Below are 19,851 nucleotides of genomic sequence, written 5' to 3' on the forward strand. Positions count from 1 at the left end.
ACACACCTGGCTCCTTACTTTTTTAGCTGGCTCCTAGAATCAAAACCAATTGGTCAAGCCCTGAATTAGGTCATTAGCGATATCGGCGCCATCTATGCCGGCAAAGGACGACGCGGGCGCCCAGCACTGGTATGTGTTGTTGATAAAAACATGTATTGCGTGTCACAGTACGGGCACCGATGACACAATCTGTCCAATATTGTTTTAGTGATGAGAATGATGAAATAAGACTAATATAAGCGGATGATGAAGCCCTGTACCCAGCAAACTGATTGTGAAGATTCTGTCTGCTCCAGGCATAGTAAATTCCTCTGGGGGTGGGGGGGGGGGGTTGTAGGGTAATAGATCATCTTTTCTGAAAAGGTGAAGTTACACTTTAAGCCCTGGTTCCCACCAGTGCAACTTCAAAATCGCGTTACTTCAGCGCAATTTTAAAGCCGCAGATCAGTGCGATTTGCACCTCGGATTTAACTGCGGCTTCGTTTAACAGAAGTCTATGCAAAGTCGAAAATAAATAAATAAATAATAAAATCGGCAAACCGTAGTGCAGAAACCTTTTTCTGGTTGGTGGCAATTTGAACGGATCCATTGCTGGCAATGGGGATTAATTTGTCATGCGTTTTGGAACTGAAATCGCACCAATGTGAACAAGGACTAAGCCCTGGGTCACACCAGAGCAGCTTTTAAAATTATGCTATTTCAAGCCGCAAATCAGTATGATCTGGACCTTTAATTTCATTGCAGCTTGCAACTTCATTTAAGAGAAGTCAATGCAAAAAGGAAATTAAATTAAAAAAATAAAAATATAAAAAGTAGTGCAGAAACCTTTTTTTAAGGTTGCTGCGACCTGGGTCGCAGCTATTTGAACGGTTCCACTGCTAGCAATAGGGTGCAACTTGTCATGCAATTTTGAACTGTCAAATAGCACTGGTGTGAACGGGGGGGGGGGGGTAAAAATTCATAAAATGTGTATCAGCAAATAATACAAATCATCCACAACTATGTTAGTGATGCTACCCTGTTTCCCTGAAAATAAGACCTAGCGTGATTGTCAGTGATGGCTGCAATATAAGCCCTACCCCCCCAAATAAGCCCTACCCCCCCAAATAAGCCCTAGTCAAAGTCCTTGTAGGTCTTCTTTTCAGGGAAACAGGGTAATAATGAAACAATGAGGCACACGATGTACACAGTGATGGGAGATCCCGATGACATAATAATGTGTCTATGCTGAGGATACAAGCTGAGATTATCATGCTGATGACCCAATAATGTATTTACTGCTAATGAGGATACAAAGTATCCAGTCATAAAATATAAACAAAGTGGTGGTGATGATGCAAAATATCCAGCACTGTGATAATGACGCTGATGACATATAATGTGTATTGCTGGTGATGATATAAAACACAGCAGTCAGAATGATACAATGTATCCAGTACTGTGATGGAGATGTTAATGACAACATTTGTATATTGCTGGTGAGAATACAATGTATCCAGCACAGGGATAGCGATCGCAAAGATAACATAATAAGTAGATTGCTGGTGATGATCCCATGAACCCAATGACACAATATAAACAAAGTGGTAATGATAAAGTGTAGACAGAAATGTGATGGAGATGTTAATGACAACATTTGTATATTGCTGGTGATAATACAATGTATCCAGTGACATACGTGTGCCCTGATGATGATCATACAATGTTTTCAGCATTGTGTTAGCGAAACCAATCATGAAATAATATGTATATTGTAATGATGCTACAATGAATACAGCACTGATCATGAAGATAAACATTTTTAATGTATCAAGTGCTTTAATAAATAAATATGTATCCAGCATTAATAATGAAGAAAAAAAAAAAATTATATATATATATATATATATATATATATATATATATATATATATATATATATATATATATATATATATATATATAAATAAAATGCAGAGCCAAGATAATGATGATGATACAATGTATCCAGGACAATCGTGTCTAACTGGTGATGATATAATGCATCCAGCACTGCTCATAAAGATGTTATATGGGCAACAATACAATGTATCCACCACTGACAATGATGACATAAATGTATCTAATGATGATAGAAAGTATCCAGTGCCATAATAATACAATATATCCAGCACTGATGATGAAGACACTATATACAGTATATATCATGATGATAGAATGTATCCAGAGCCATAATAATGTGTACACTGGTGATCATACAATGTATGCAGCACTGATAATTAGAGAAATAAAAAATATATATATCTATCCCCAGCACTGATAATGAAGGTATAAACATATACAGTATATATAGTGATGAGGACACAATGTATCCAGGGTAATGATTATATATCCATCCAGCACTGATAATAAAGTTATAATAGATGTACAGTATATCAATGATACAATGTATCCAGTGTAATGAGAATAATGAAGTTGTAAAATATATATCTAGAGAGATGAGGCTACAATGTATCCGGTGAAATAATAATAAATATAGATGATGAGGACACAATGAGTAACAATAATATTATATATAGATAATGATACAATGTATTTGGTGTAATGATAATAAATATAGAAGATGAGGATACAAGGTGTAATAATAATAATAATAATAAATAATAATAAAAAAATATTATATATATAAAGATACAATGTCTCCAATGTTGAGAATGAAGGTATATTATATAGAATAGATGATGATACAATGTATCCGGTGTAATGATAATGACACAATGTGTGATAATATTATACATAGTGATGATGATGATACAATGTATCCGATGTAATAACATTATATATAGATGAGGAGGGTGCAATAATAAAATGATTAGATATAGATGATGATACAATGTATCCGGTGTTGATTATTTTATATAGTGATAATACAATGTATCTGGAATAATAATAATATATATAGTGATGAGGATACAATGTATGCAGTGTTGATAATGAAGGTATAATATATAGTGATGATGATACAATGTATCCTGTGTAATATTATATATAGATGAGGATACAATGTGTAATAATAATATGATTAGTTATAGATGAGGATACAATGTATGCAGTGTTGATAATGAAGGTATAATATACAGAATAGATGATAATACAATGTATCCTGTGTAATAATAATATATATAGTGATGATACAATGTATCCAGTGTTGATAATGAAGGTATAATATATTAGATGATGATACAATGTATCCTGTGTAATGATAATATACATATATAGTTATGATGATGATACAATGTATCCGGTGTTGATTATTTTATATAGTGATAATACAATGTATCTGGAATAATAATACATATAGTGATGATGATGATACAATGTATCCTGTGTAATAATAACAATAATACATATAGTGATGATGATGATACAATGTATCCGGTGTTGATTATTTTATATAGTGATAATACAATGTATCCTGTGTAATGATAATAATATATATAGTGATGATGATGATACAATGTATCCTGTGTAATGATAATAATATATATAGTGATGATGATACAATGTATCCTGTGTAATGATAATAATATATATAGTGATGATGATGATACAATGTATCCTGTGTAATGATAATAATATATATAGTGATGATGATACAATGTATCCTGTGTAATGATAATAATATATATAGTGATGATGATACAATGTATCCGGTGCAATGATGATAATAATAATAATAATAAAGCGCGCCCCCGTGACGTGCCCGCGCCCCCCTCCCCCCAGCAGGTGATGTTCTATGAGGGTCTCCCCCCTCCCCCACTCCCGGTTCCCCTCTCCCTCCTCCGCCCACCTGAGCGCTGTGTTTCTCCCGGTCACAGGCCACCGCCGGGCGCTTGGCGTTGCTGGGTACGCCGGGTATCCGAGGCTTGGCCGGCTCCACCTCCTCCGGGACCCCGGCTCTATGGAACGCCACCCGGGCCCGATCGGCCCGGTTTCCGCTTCTACCCCCCCACGGCCGGCCCGGAAAGCGGCCCCGAACCGAGCCCGAGGCTCCGGGACCCGCCGAGGCCGCAGCCGCCATCTTCATCCGCTCTGCGAACTACAGGCCGCTCGCTCCGCACTACGCCTGCGCCGAGCGCTCCGCTTTTTTCCCTCGCCCCGCCCTCTGGCCGCGGGGCACCACGGGATTGCAGTCCTCGGGGCAGGGAGCAGAACGGCGCCCAGTGAGAACGCGGACTACGCTTCCCGGCAGCCACCGCGGCGTAGGCCCGCTAGTTCAGAAGCGAGGGGCGCTATGGGGGGCTGTAGTTCACAAGCAGCGCCGTAGCGCAGAGCCTAGCTGAGGTACAGACTACAAATCCCAGCAGCCACCGCGCTGAGGCCTGCTCTTGGAGGCAGAGCCGCGATGCATCACGGGGATCGTAGTTCTGGAGCAAGGACAGAGCCTGCTACAGAGCAGAGAAGGAACTACATATCCCGGCATGCCATGCGTCCAGAGACGCAAGTCACTATGGGCCAGTAGTTCTAGCGGAGACAAGTGACGCTGTTGTCAATGTACGTCTGAACAACATTTCCCATCAACCACCGCGCGGCTTTTTAGGCTAGAGCGAGGGGAGGGGGCAATGGCCCAGAATAGACAAGAAGGGAACAGTGAGGGGGGCGGAGCATGCGCAGCTGTCAAGACTAGAGCTCGGGCACGCCCACTGGACAGACAACTACAGGGCATCTGAGGACCCCTCCCTCCCCACCACCACCAATCCCGACATGCAGCGCGGCTCCCTGACTGACAGGGGCTGCTGAGGGGGAGTTTCCCGCCTCTTCCACAAGAACCATCTTATGTAATTCTGAGGAGAAAACTTCCATACAGAGAGTGCAACACACCATTATTCCCAAATCCTGAGGAGAAAACCTCCATAGAGTACAACACTGGCCTTCTATATGTACCAAAATACAACACAAATATATACATAAAAGTATATCAAATAAAGGCGTACTATTACTATATCATTTTATACTAAAAAATCATGTATTATCCGAAATAAAATATATTTACAAAACAGAATATGAAATGTTATGTATATACCTTTAGTATATACATTTATATAAAATCACATTTATTTCCTAAAATTAACCACTTAAGGAACCAAGCCTCTTTCTGAGATTTGTTGTTTACAAGTTAAAAACAGTTTTTTTTGCCATAAAATTACTTAGAACCCCCAAACATTATACTCTTTTTTTTCCCTAACACCCTAGAGAATAAAATGGCGGTCGTTGCAATACTTTCTGTCACACTGTATTTGCAAAGCGGTTTTACAAGCGCATTTTTTCGGGGGAAAAAATACACTTTTTTGAATTAAAAAATAAGACGACAGTAAAGTTAGCCCAATTTATTTTTAAAGTGTGAAAGATAATGTTACGTCGAGTAAATTGATACCCAACATGTCACGCTTCAAAATTGCGCCCGCTCGTGGAATGGCAACAAATTTTACACTTAAAAATCTCTATAGGCAACATTTAAAAAAATTCTACAGGTTGCATGTTTTGAGTTACAGAGGAGGTCTAGGGCTGGAATTATTGCTCTCGCTCTACCGATCGTGGCGATACCTCACAGGTGTGGTTTGAACACCGTTTTCATATGCGGGGTGCTACTCACGTATGCGTTCGCTTCTGCACGCGAGCTCGGCGGGACGGGGCGTGTTTAAAAAATTGTATTTTTTTTTCTTATTTACTTTACCTTTTATTTTTTTATTTTTACACTGTTTTTTTTTTTTTTTTTAAAAACTGTGTCACTTTTATTCCTATTGCAAGAAATGTAAACATCCCTTGTAATAGAAAAAAAGCATGATAGGAGCCCTTAAGTATGAGATCTGGGGGTCAAAAAGACATCAGATCTCATATTTACACTTAAATGCAATAAAAAAAATAAAAAAATTGTCATTTAAAAAGATAATTTAAAAAAAATGGCATTTAAGAGCTGTGGGCAGAAGTGACGTTTTGATATCGCTTCCGCCCTGCAATCTTATGGAGACAGGTGGGGGCCATCTTCCCCTCACTCGTCTCAACCGATCACCTCCGCCGCTGCCGACGGCTCCGGTAAGCGGCGGAGGGGACCGGAGCGCGGCGGGAGGGGGGCCCTCTCCTGCCGCCGATAAAAGTGATCTTGCGGCGAATCGAGACCACTCTTATCGGAAAGCGGACCACCGGCCGAAGAAGAGGATACCGGGGTTATGGCAGCTAGCTGCTGCCATAACAATGATATTCCACTTCAAAGTTAGGACGTATATCGGCGTGCGGCGGTCCGTAAGTGGTTGAGGACCACAGGTATTTTTTTTTACACTTGTTTACAAGTTAAAATCATTTTTTTTTGCTAGAAAATTACTTAGAACCCCCAAACATATATATATATATATATATATATATATTTTTTTTTTCAGTCATCCATGAGAATAAAATGGCGGTCACTGCAATACTTTATGTCACAGCGTATTTGCGCAGTGGTCCTACACAATTTTTTTGGAAAAAAAAATACACTTTTTTGAATAAAAAAATAAGAAAACAGTAAAGTTAGCCCAATTTTTTTTTTTATTGTGAAAGATAATTTTACGCTGAGTAAATTGATACCTAACATGTCAGGCTTCGAAATTGCGTCCTGCTCGTGGAATTGGCGACAAATTTTGACACTTAAAAATCCCCATAGGTCGTCGTTTAAAAATGTCTACCGGTTACCAGGTTTGAGTTACAGAGGAGGTCTAGGGCTAGAATTATTGCTCTTGCTCTAACGATCGCGGCGATAACTCATTATGTGTGGTTTGGACACCGTTTACATATGCGGGAGCTACTCACGTATGAGCTCGCTTCTGCGCGCGAGCTCAGAGGGAAGGGGCACTTTAAATTATTATTTTTTCGTATTTATTTTACTTTTTAATTTTTCACTGTCCCTTTAAAAAAAAAAATGGATCACTTTTATTCTTATTAAAAGGAATGTAAACAGCCCTTGTAATAGAAAAAAAGCAAGGCATGGCCGTCCACCTAAACTGACCGGCCGGGCAAGGAGAGCATTCATCAGAGAAGAGGCAAGAGGTCCATGATAACTCTGGAGGAGCTGCAGAGATCCACAGCTCAGGTGGGAGAATCTGTCCACAGGACAACTATTAGTCGTGTTCTCCACAAATCTGCCCTTTATGGAAGAGTGACAAGAAGAAAGACATTGGTGAAAGAAAGTCATAAGAAGTCCTGTTTGTAGTTTGTGTGAAGCCATGTGGAGGACACAGCAAACATGTGGAAGAAGGTGATCTTTTCAGATGAGACCAAAACGGAACTTTTTGGCCTAAAAGAAAATGTGTGGGGGAAAACTAACACTGCACATCACCCTGAACACACCATCCCCACCGTGAAACATGGTGGTGGCAGCATCATGTGGTGGGGAAGCTTTTCTTCAGCAGGGACAGGGAAGCTGGTCAGAGTTGATGGGAAGATGGATGGAGTCAAATACAGGACAATCTTAGAAGAAAACCTGTTAGAGTCTACAAAAGACTTGAGACTGGGGCGGAGTTTCACCTTCCAGCAGGACAACGACCCGAAACATCCAGCCAGAGCTACAATGGAATGGTTTAGATCAAAGCATATTCATGTGTTAGAATGGCCCAGTCACAGTCCAGACCTAAATCACATTGAGAATCTGTGGCAAGACTTGAAAATTGCTGATCACAGACGCTCTCCATCCAATCTGACAGAGCTTGAGATATTTTACAAAGAAGAAGAATGGGGCAAAAATGTCCCTCTCTAGATGTGCAAAGCTGGTAGAGACATCCCCAAAAAGACTTGTAGAGAAAGGGGGTTCTACAAAGTATTGACTCCGGGGGGCGCCATACAAATGCATTCCCCCCCCCCCCTTTCACATATTTATTTGTATCATTTATCATTTTCATTCCACTTTTATGTTTTTGGTGGTAACATGACAAAATGTCGAAAATTTCAAGGGGTATGAATACTTTTTCAAGGCACTGTACATATCAATATATATCTATAAATTCAATGGTTGCCACATCTCTCTTCTACAATGAAAAGCATTATATTGAATGAGGATTATTAGTAGTAAGGCGTAATATAATGAAAAAAGAACAGATATGATCCAACAACGCGATGCTGGCCACAAAAGGCCTTACAAAGACCACTCTGTTATCCCCCAAAGGGAGGCGCCCCGAGTGCAAAACCCCATTCTGGGGAGGCTCATAGTAAATGATGAGGCTTATTCCCTCATAGATAGAGATACCACCTTGGAGCCACACTCAATTCTAAGGGAATCGTTTAACCGCTTGCTGACTGCCCCATAGCACTTCTACTGCTACTGCATTAGTACAGTGACAGTGCATATTTTTAGCACTGATCACTGTATTAGTGTCACTGGTCCCCCAAAAAAAGTGTCAGAATGTCCGCTGCAGTATCGCAGCCACCAGGCCGCATTGCTCCCGGGGACTGCAAAACACAGCGGCTGAAAAAAGCAGAGATGTGAACATGTCCCATAGGAAACCATGTTAAATGGACTGTAGTGCGTTTCTGCAAAAAGCTCTAAATAACGCATAGGTGTGAACCAGGCCTTACTTTGGCAGTCAGTAGATAAGGACCCTGTACATTGGTTGTGAAGAAGGCCCCCTTTACTTTACTGGTCAGTGAAGGATGTTCTTTACAATGGTAGTCAGTGGAGAAGGTGCCCCTTAGATTGGTGGTCGGAGGGGGGAGGAAGTGCTCTATAGATTGGTGGTCAGTGAAGAAGGGCCCCATTACATTGGTGATCAGTGGAGAATGCCCCGCTTAGATTGGTGGTTAGGATATAAAGGACCCCTTACATTGGTGATCAGTGGAGAAGGGCCCCCTTACATTGGTGATCAGTGAAGAAGGCCCCGCTTAGATTGGTGGTTAGGATATAAAGGACCTCTTACATTGGTGGGTAGTGAAGAAGGTCCCCTTACATTGGTGATCAGTGAAGAAGGCCCCCTTTCATTGGGGATCAGTGGAGAAGGGCCCCCCTACATTGGTAATCAGTGAAGAAGGCCCCGCTTAGATGGGTGGTTAGGATATGAAGGACCCCTTACATTGGTGGTCAGTGAAGAAGTCCCCCTTACATTGGTAATCAGTGAAGAAGGCCCCGCTTAGATGGGTGGTTAGGATATAAAGGACCCCTTACATTGGTGGCCAGTGAAGAAGGCCCCTTTACATTGATGGTCAGTGAAGAAGTCCCCCTGACATTGGTGATCAGTGGAGAAGGGCCCCCTTACATTGGTTAACAGTGGAGAAGGCCCCACTTAGATTGGTGGTTAGGATATAAGGGACCCCTTACATTGGTGGCCAATGAAGAAGGCCCCACTTAGATTGGTGGTTAGGATATAAGGGACCCCTTACAATGGTGGCCAATGAAGAAGGCCCCACTTAGATTGGTGGTTAGGATATAAAGGACCCCTTTCATTGGTGGCCAGTGAAGAAGGCCTGCAAACATTGATGGTCAGTTGAGAAGAGCCCCCTTAGATTGGTGGTCAGTGAAGAAGGTCCCCATACATTGGTCGTCAGTGGAGAAAGGCCACCTTAGATTGGTGACCAGGGAGAGAAGGCCCCCCTCCCTTAGAAAGGTAGTCAATTTGTGAATTGCTCCCATACATTGGTGGTCAGTGGAGAAGGAAACCGTTTACATTGGTGGCCACTGAAAAAAGGCCCCCTTACATTGGTGATCAGGGGGAGAAAGGCCTCCTTAGAAGATGAATGTTATGCCGTGCCTCCTGTATCTTCTGCAGGCATTACCAATTAAGATACCTCAGGTGTTTTTTCGGAAGCTGCGGGTAGCCTTCAACAAATATGTTTGGCAAGGCAAACTTTCCCATCTCCAAAGATCGCTCCTGCGAAGACCCAAGCTGAGTGGAGGGCTTGGCCCTCCAGATCCCGCCTTATATTGTAGGGCGAGCCATAGGGCTAGGGTGATCGACTGGTGCAGACACTCCCCACATAAATTGTGGGTTTCCTTGGAGCAGGAGTCAGTACCAGTTCCATTAGCCAGCCTCCCATTGAGTGAGGCCCTACTTAGTCGACTCTCTTTTCCACACCCACTGATTTGAACCACCTTATCCGAAATCCGCAAGTAGTACAAGCTGGCCACAGTCTCCAGCTTCCCTTATCTAATGACGCTGATTATCGGCCACCCAGACTTCACTCCAGGTTGTATTGATAAAGCCTTCCAACTTCACCCTAAAAGTTAGTCAAAGCCTCCACCACATTTGGGCCCACTGGGTGGGTTCACCCTTTGGTCTTGTTTGGTCATTTTACCTCCTCTGTTCTGGGCTGCCGGAAGCTCTTGCTAATCTCCTATTTTCTTCGGTCCCTTCCGGATCATAACTTCTTTTGCAGAACTTCTACTCCATTCGAGGACCTCTGCCTAGGGGAAGGATCCATACGGATCCATCTCTTTCCTCCTCTTATGGTATCTTGCTTGCAGTTACATCTCAACAAGACCCTCCCTATTTGGGAAAATGGGAAAGAGACCTTAATATCACTTGCTCTGAAGATCAAAAGAATCAGAACCTTTTCTTTGCTCATAAGTGGTCGCTATGCAGCAGATATCAGGAGACCCCTTATAAAACTCTGACACGCCTGTACCAGACACTGTCCGTATTAGCGTCAATGTTCCCCGGACACAATCCGTTGTATTGGAGATGCAACACTGAACCTGGTACGCTGTTCCACATCTTCTGGGACTGCCCAAAAATCCAATCCTTTTCGCATCGGGTTCTAGGGATTGTACAGAAACTTACAGACTTCTCTTTTTTTGACAACCCAGTGGCAGTGCTCCTTAACTTGACTCCTATGTCCAGTATGAGATACCGCAAGTCATTTCTGAAACATCTGAATGCCGCTAGGGCATGCATCCCCAGTATGTGGAAACGACAGTCACCGCCCACCGTCTTGCAATGGTTTGCCAGGGCGAATGACATCCAACAGATGAAATGCCTGATGGCTGCTATCAGGGACAAGACTGAAGAACATAATACACGCTGGCTATATTGGGACATGTCTCACTTTTCGGATGAATATTTGAGTTATTCTTAATTTGAGGCTGTCCACCCTCCTGGTGCTGTCTACCCCTCCGCACCTCTACCCTCCCTTGCCCCCCCCACTTTTTCTTTTTTTTTTTCTGTCTTTTTTCTTTCTTTTCTTCTTCCCCTTCTAGACTCTCTTGGGGTCTACTTTTCTACCCCTACCAGGCCTGCCTTATAGAATGGAATTTGCGATTTGCATTTCTGTGCTGATAGGTCAGCTGCTCCCTGACAAGGATGTAATTATCTTGGTCCACCCATTGTTTCTTAGTAGGCACGCATGGGGTAAGCCAGAATCTAGCCACTAACTTATGGGCTATATAAAGTAGTCTTATCACAGTTATGTTAATGGGGGGGGGGGGTGTATATTTTTCCTCATCAATAGCTCCCAACACACAGATTAAGGGGTCCAATGGGACCTCAACCTGGAATACAGTAGAGATGGTTTCGGTTGTTTCCCCCCCCCAGTACTGGTGCAATTTGGGGCAACGCCAGATTAAATGGATTAGAGAGCCTTCCTCCCTATTGCGTTTAGGACACAGAGGAGACTCCCTCCTACCCCAGCGATGCAACTGAATGGGTGTGCGATAAGCCCTGTGTAGTAGAAATAGGTGAGACAACCTGTGGGACTGTGAAACCGATGTAATCGGACCAGATTGCAAACACATCTCCCAGGTTTCGTCATCCACCTCTCCCAGATCCTGCGTCCAGCCTACATGGCAAAGTTGCCGGATCTTGTAGAGTTGTAATATATATGGGATATTAGGCCTTTTTTCTCTATTCCATAGAAGACTTCTCGTACCCAAAGGATGGCTTGATAACGAAAGGGAAGTTAAGCGCCCCTGAGCTTGTAGAACATGTCCCAACTGGAGAGATCGGTAAAACTGTTGTCTAGGTAAATTAGGTCCATGAAGGTCCATGAAGGATTTTAGCATATTTTGATGATATAGTTGGGAAACCTTGCAAATGCCAGCTCGTTGCCGTGACTGAGAATCCTCTAATTTGTGTACCTCCGCTAGATATGGATTATGCCATAGTGGGGCAATGTCTAGAGAACCCGCTATTCCCAAACTTTGTTGAACTACAGTCCATAGTTTGTTCAGAAATATAATAGTGGGAGCTGGTTGTGGTAGATTGGGTAAACCAGCCTCTAAGCCCGCTAAGGTGGTCGCGGTCAGCGATCCAGTCTGCAACAAGCTATTTATCGGGTGGGATTCAGTTGGCAATCCACCGCCACTCAAGTGCTGTAGTTATGAGGCATAGAAATACAACTTTGGAATTAGGCACCTCCGACCCTCCCCGATCTTTGCCATACTGCAGTGTGGAGAGACGAATCCTGGCTACTTGCTTTTCCCATATCAAGGATCTGAATAGAGTGTCAATGTGAGTGAACCATCTACCCGAGGGGGATTATGTAACTCTTCTACCCCTACATTCTCCGGAAAATCTGCCCACTCCAGTATGCTCTGATTGAAAGGTACTGTCGCTATGGGTTTGAAGAATGTCCCCCCTAATATAGAGGGGGTCACCGCGTACCCCTGTCTTATAGCTCTTATGTCATGATTGACTGTACCGCCTTTGGAGTTTTCACATGTTATCACTGTCTACCATTAGGTTATCGTCCGCATTGCAACATCGTTTTTCTAAGGCTGTGATGGCCCTTAGACTGGAGTTATATCATAACCATGTGGTATTTAATTTTTATTACATTTAATTTTATTTACATTCAAATCCAATCAGAGTCCTTCTTTTGTATATATACGCAGAAATGTAAAAAAAAAAAAAATCTGTATATGGCGGTAATGTCCAAAAACCCCTCCACACCTCTTATTTATTACTCTAAAACATGATATATTATACCTATTCTTCTTCTTATTATTATTATTATTATTACTAATATTATTATTAATTATTATTATAATATATTATTCATAATAGTAATTATTATTATTATGAATAATAATTATTATAATAATTATTATTACTATTAATAATAATAACAACAATAATAATAATAATAATAATAATAATAATTATTATTATTATTATTAATAACAATAATAATAATGAATCATTATAATAATTATTATTATAATTAATATTAATATTTATATATTATATATTACTCTTACTCAACTTACTCAACATACAATGGGAAGAACAGTGATCATGGTATTCTGATATAGATATTGAAAGAGTGGGAAAAAAGTGTTTTCCTTCTCGCTATTATCCAGAGAATAAATAACCCAACTGAAGCCAGGAAATAGTCTATTAAAACGGAACTTCTCTCTCTCTCAATCAGCATGAACTATTTTTAATCCTTCCGCTGCTAACATTAGTAAATAGATAGGAAGTTATATTATGGGGTTGATTTACTAAAACTGAAGAGTACAATAATATCTGGTGCAGGTCTGCATAGAAACCAATCGGATTCCAGTTTTATTTTTAATTTTTTTTGTCAAAGTTTAATTGAACAAGCTGATTGGCTCCCATGCACAGCTGCACCAGATTTTGCACTCTTTAGTAAATCAACCGCTATATTTACTTGCTTGTTTTAAACCTTTTTTTTTAATTTAATTTTATTTTTTTTACATTTTTTTTCTGGTGTTTTCCTAATTTCAGGCCTAGGCAAATAATGTCATACATCCCAAGAGTCTTTGAGGGAGGAGGGGCTTTCTCAGCTAAGCACACTCTCCTGTCTGCATGCCTGAGCTAAGAGCAGATGGATTCCAGGAAGTAAACGCGACATGAATCATCTGCCCTTACTCAAGATGGCCACGGCCAGAAATGTTGGGAGAGGGGGTGTTATTTAAAGTGATTTCTCAATAAAATAAAGCATGGAGACAAGGATGGATTGGGGGGGTTGCTTTGCATATTAAAAATGTTATTAAAATATTAAAATATTAATATTTTATTAATTAATATGTGGGGGGGGGTGCTTTGCATATTAAAATAGTTATTAAAATATTAACATTTTATTAATTAATACAATATTATATTATAAAATATAAATAAATATTATAAATATTAATAAATAAATATTATGAATATGATCAAATAAATAAATATTATAAAAATAAAATATTAATAAAAAAAATATTAAAAGTGGTTGTAAATGAAAAATAAAAAAAAATTTAAAAAAATAACAAACATGTGTATACTTACCCTGCTCTGTGCAATAGAATCAGATCCTCTTTTTCTTGGGTCCCCCGCCGGAGCTCCTGGGTCCTCCTCTCTCTCCCATGAGGGCACTCGTGCGGGGCTCGCTCCTGAGCCACCCTGTCTGTGTCTTGTCTGTGTCTATAGACACAGACACCGGGACCCGCCCCCCCCGCTCCCTTGTCACTGGATTTATTTGACAGGAGCGGGAGCCAATGGCGCCCGCTGCTATCAATCTGCTCAATGAGAAGGGAGACAGCGACAAGAGCCGTTGCTCTCATGCACATTGCTGGATCGAATCGGGCTCAGGTAAGAATAAGGGGGGAGGGGCTGGGGGAGGGGTCCTGCAGCAGAGAAGGTTGTTTACTTGAGTGCATTCTATGCATTCAAGTAAAATAGCCTTGAGGCTTTATAATGTTTTGAGTTTGTGGTGCTCAGGTATAGCTTAGTTCCTCTTTTAGCGCGCACCACATATTCCGCTTTAATGTGGTTGTAAACCCCAGATAAAGAAAAAACCTGGAAGACAAAGGCATAATGGGCTAGTATACATCGCATACCAGCTCATTATGAAATACTTACCTGAGATCGAAGCCCTCCAGCGGCGCCCGCACACCGCTGAGACGTCTGACATTTTTCCCTGAAGTTTCTTCTGGGTTTGTGGGCTCCGGCGCTGTGATTGGCCGGAGACGCGATGATGTCACTCCCGCACATGCACATGGGAGCCGCCGGTCACGGCACAGGGCTCTGAAGAAACAGCACGAGCGGCCGTTCCTTCACAGCGCATGTGCCCATTACAGTTGCAAACTGTACTGCACACCACTCCACACTGTGCTGTTCATACCATACACTGCTCCACTCTGTACACTGTGCCGTACATTATACTATACACTCTGTACACTGTGCTGTACATTATACTATACACTCTGTACACTGTGCCGTACATTATACTATACACTCTGTACACTGTGCTGTACATTATACTATACACTCTGTACACTGTGCTGTACATTATACTATACACTCTGTACACTGTGCTGTACATTATACTATACACTCTGTACACTGTGCCGTACATTATACTATACACTCTGTACACTGTGCCGTACATTATACTATACACTCTGTACACTGTGCTGTACATTATACTATACACTCTGTACACTGTGCTGTACATTATACTATACACTCTGTACACTGTGCCGTACATTATACTATACACTCTGTACACTGTGCTGTACATTATACTATACACTCTGTACACTGTGCTGTACATTATACTATACACTCTGTACACTGTGCTGTACATTATACTATACACTCTGTACACTGTGCAGTACATTATACTATACACTCTGTACACTGTGCCGTACATTATACTATACACTCTGTACACTATGCTGTACATTATACTATACACTCTGTACACTGTGCTGTACATTATACTATACACTCTGTACACTGTGCCTTACGTTATAATATACACTCTGTACACTGTGCCTTACATTATACTATATACTCTGTACACTGTGCCGTACATTATAGTATACACTAAATACACTGTGCCTTACGTTATACTATATACTCTGTACACTGTGCCGTATATTATACTATACACTCTGTACACTGTGCAGTACATTTTACTATACACTCTGTACACTGTGCCGTACATTATACTATACACTCTGTACACTGTGCCGTACATTATACTATACACTCTGTACACTGTGCCGTACATTATACTATACACTCTGTACACTGTGCCGTACATTATACTATACACGCTGTACACTGTGCCGTACATTATACTATACACCCTGTACACTGTGCTGTACATTATACTATACACTCTGTACACTGTGCCGTACATTATACTATATACTCTGTACACTGTGCCGTACATTATACTATATACTCTGTACACTGTGCTGTACATTATACTATACACTCTGTACACTGTGCCTTACATTATAATATACACTCTGTACACTGTGCCGTACATTATACTATACTATACACTCTGTACACTGTGTCTTACGTTATAATATACACTCTGTACACTGTGCCTTACATTATACTATATACTCTGTACACTGTGCCGTACATTATACTATACACTCTGTACACTGTGCCTTACGTTATACTATATACTCTGTACACTGTGCCGTACATTATACTATATACTCTGTACACTGTGGCGTACAATATACTATACACTCTGTACACTGTGCCGTACATTATACTATACACTCTGTACACTGTGCCTTACGTTATAATATATACTCTGTACACTGTGCCATACATTATACTATACACTCTGTACACTGTGCTGTACATTATACTATATACTCTGTACACTGTGCCGTACATTATACTATATACTCTGTACACTGTGCTGTACATTATACTATACACTCTGTACACTGTGCCTTACATTATACTATATACTCTGTACACTGTGCCTTACATTATACTATATACTCTGTACACTGTGCTGTACATTATACTATACACTCTGTACACTGTGCCTTACATTATACTATACACTCTGTACACTGTGCCGTACATTATACTATACACTCTGTACACTGTGCCGTACATTATACTATACACTCTGTACACTGTGCCGTACATTATACTATACACTCTGTACACTGTGCCGTACATTATACTATACACTCTGTACACTGTGCCGTACATTATACTATACACTCTGTACACTGTGCTGTACATTATACTATACACTCTGTACACTGTGCTGTACATTATACTATACACTCTGTACACTGTGCTGTACATTATAGTATACACTCTGTACACTGTGCCGTACATTATACTATACACTCTGTACACTGTGCCGTACATTATACTATACACTCTGTACACTGTGCTGTACATTATACTATACACTCTGTACACTGTGCTGTACATTATACTATACACTCTGTACACTGTGCCGTACATTATACTATACACTCTGTACACTGTGCTGTACATTATACTATACACTCTGTACACTGTGCTGTACATTATACTATACACTCTGTACACTGTGCTGTACATTATACTATACACTCTGTACACTGTGCAGTACATTATACTATACACTCTGTACACTGTGCCGTACATTATACTATACACTCTGTACACTATGCTGTACATTATACTATACACTCTGTACACTGTGCTGTACATTATACTATACACTCTGTACACTGTGCCTTACGTTATAATATACACTCTGTACACTGTGCCTTACATTATACTATATACTCTGTACACTGTGCCGTACATTATAGTATACACTAAATACACTGTGCCTTACGTTATACTATATACTCTGTACACTGTGCCGTATATTATACTATACACTCTGTACACTGTGCCGTACATTTTACTATACACTCTGTACACTGTGCCGTACATTATACTATACACTCTGTACACTGTGCCGTACATTATACTATACACTCTGTACACTGTGCCGTACATTATACTATACACTCTGTACACTGTGCCGTACATTATACTATACACGCTGTACACTGTGCCGTACATTATACTATACACCCTGTACACTGTGCTGTACATTATACTATACACTCTGTACACTGTGCCGTACATTATACTATATACTCTGTACACTGTGCCGTACATTATACTATATACTCTGTACACTGTGCTGTACATTATACTATACACTCTGTACACTGTGCCTTACATTATACTATATACTCTGTACACTGTGCCTTACATTATACTATATACTCTGTACACTGTGCTGTACATTATACTATACACTCTGTACACTGTGCCTTACATTATACTATACACTCTGTACACTGTGCCGTACATTATACTATACACTCTGTACACTGTGCCGTACATTATACTATACACTCTGTACACTGTGCCGTACATTATACTATACACTCTGTACACTGTGCCGTACATTATACTATACACTCTGTACACTGTGCCGTACATTATACTATACACTCTGTACACTGTGCCGTACATTATACTATACACTCTGTACACTGTGCTGTACATTATACTATATACTCTGTACACTGTGCCGTACATTATACTATATACTCTGTACACTGTGCTGTACATTATACTATACACTCTGTACACTGTGCCTTACATTATACTATATACTCTGTACACTGTGCCTTACATTATACTATATACTCTGTACACTGTGCCGTACATTATACTATACACTCAGTACACTGTGCCGTACATTATACTATACACTCTGTACACTGTGCCGTACATTATACTATACACTCTGTACACTGTGCCGTACATTATACTATACACTCTGTACACTGTGCCGTACATTATACTATACACTCTGTACACTGTGCCGTACATTATACTATACACCCTGTACACTGTGCTGTACATTATACTATACACTCTGTACACTGTGCCGTACATTATACTATATACTCTGTACACTGTGCCGTACATTATACTATATACTCTGTACACTGTGCTGTACATTATACTATACACTCTGTACACTGTGCCTTACATTATACTATACACTCTGTACACTGTGCCTTACATTATACTATGCACTCTGTACACTGTGCTGTACAATATGCTATATACTCTGTACACTGTGCCGTACATTATGCTATACACTCTGTACACTGTGCCGTACATTATACTATATACTCTGTACACTGTGCCGTACATTATACTATATACTCTGTACACTGTGCCGTATATTATACTATACACTCTGTACACTGTGCCGTACATTATACTATACACTCTGTACACTGTGCTGTACATTATACTATACACCCTGTACACTGTGCCGTACATTATACTATACACTCTGTACACTGTGCCGTACATTATACTATATACTCTGTACACTGTGCCGTACATTATACTATATACTCTGTACACTGTGCCGTACATTATACTATATACTCTGTACACTGTGCCTTACATTATACTATACACTCTGTACACTGTGCCTTACATTATACTATGCACTCTGTACACTGTGCCGTACATTATACTATACACTCTGTACACTGTGCTGTACAATATGCTATATACTCTGTACACTGTGCCGTACACTATACTATATACTCTCTACACTATACTATATACTCTCTACACTATACTATATACTCTGTACACTGTGCCATACAATATACTATATACTCCGTACACTGTGCTGTACATTACACTATATACTCTGTACACTGTGCTGTACATTATACTATACACTCTGTACACTGTGCCGTACATTATACTATACACTCTGTACACTGTGCCGTACATTATACTATACACTCTGTACACTGTGCTGTACATTATACTATATACTCCGTACACTGTGCTGTACATTATACTATATACTCTGTACAGTGTTACTACTTTGCAAAATATCTCAAGCTCTGTCAGATTGGATGGAGAACGTCTGTGAACAGCAATTTTCAAGTCTTGCCACAGATTCTCAATGTGATTTAGGTCTGGACTGTGACTGGGCCATTCTAACACATGAATATTGTTTGATCTAAACCATTCCATTGTAGCTCTGGCTGGATGTTTCGGGTCGTTGTCCTGCTGGAAGGTGAACCTCCCCCCAGTCTCAAGTCTTTTG

The 19,851-nt window shown here is 40.5% G+C and overlaps 1 protein-coding gene across 1 annotated transcript in view; it reads right to left on the reverse strand.

The window, feature by feature from the left end:
- Window positions 1-4,129, reverse strand: part of KMT2B (lysine methyltransferase 2B) — a gene marked incomplete in the record, with an annotated part of 64,903 nt that extends 60,774 nt beyond the window's left edge. Inside the window, 1 exon segment of the mRNA XM_073601614.1 lies at window positions 3,830-4,129. Coding sequence (XP_073457715.1) covers window positions 3,830-4,066 — 237 coding nt within the window.
- Between the last annotated feature and the right edge of the window lie 15,722 nt (window positions 4,130-19,851).

This window comes from Aquarana catesbeiana, linkage group LG10 (genome assembly GCF_042186555.1).
Source record: "Aquarana catesbeiana isolate 2022-GZ linkage group LG10, ASM4218655v1, whole genome shotgun sequence".
Classification (NCBI taxonomy): Eukaryota; Metazoa; Chordata; class Amphibia; order Anura; family Ranidae; genus Aquarana; species Aquarana catesbeiana.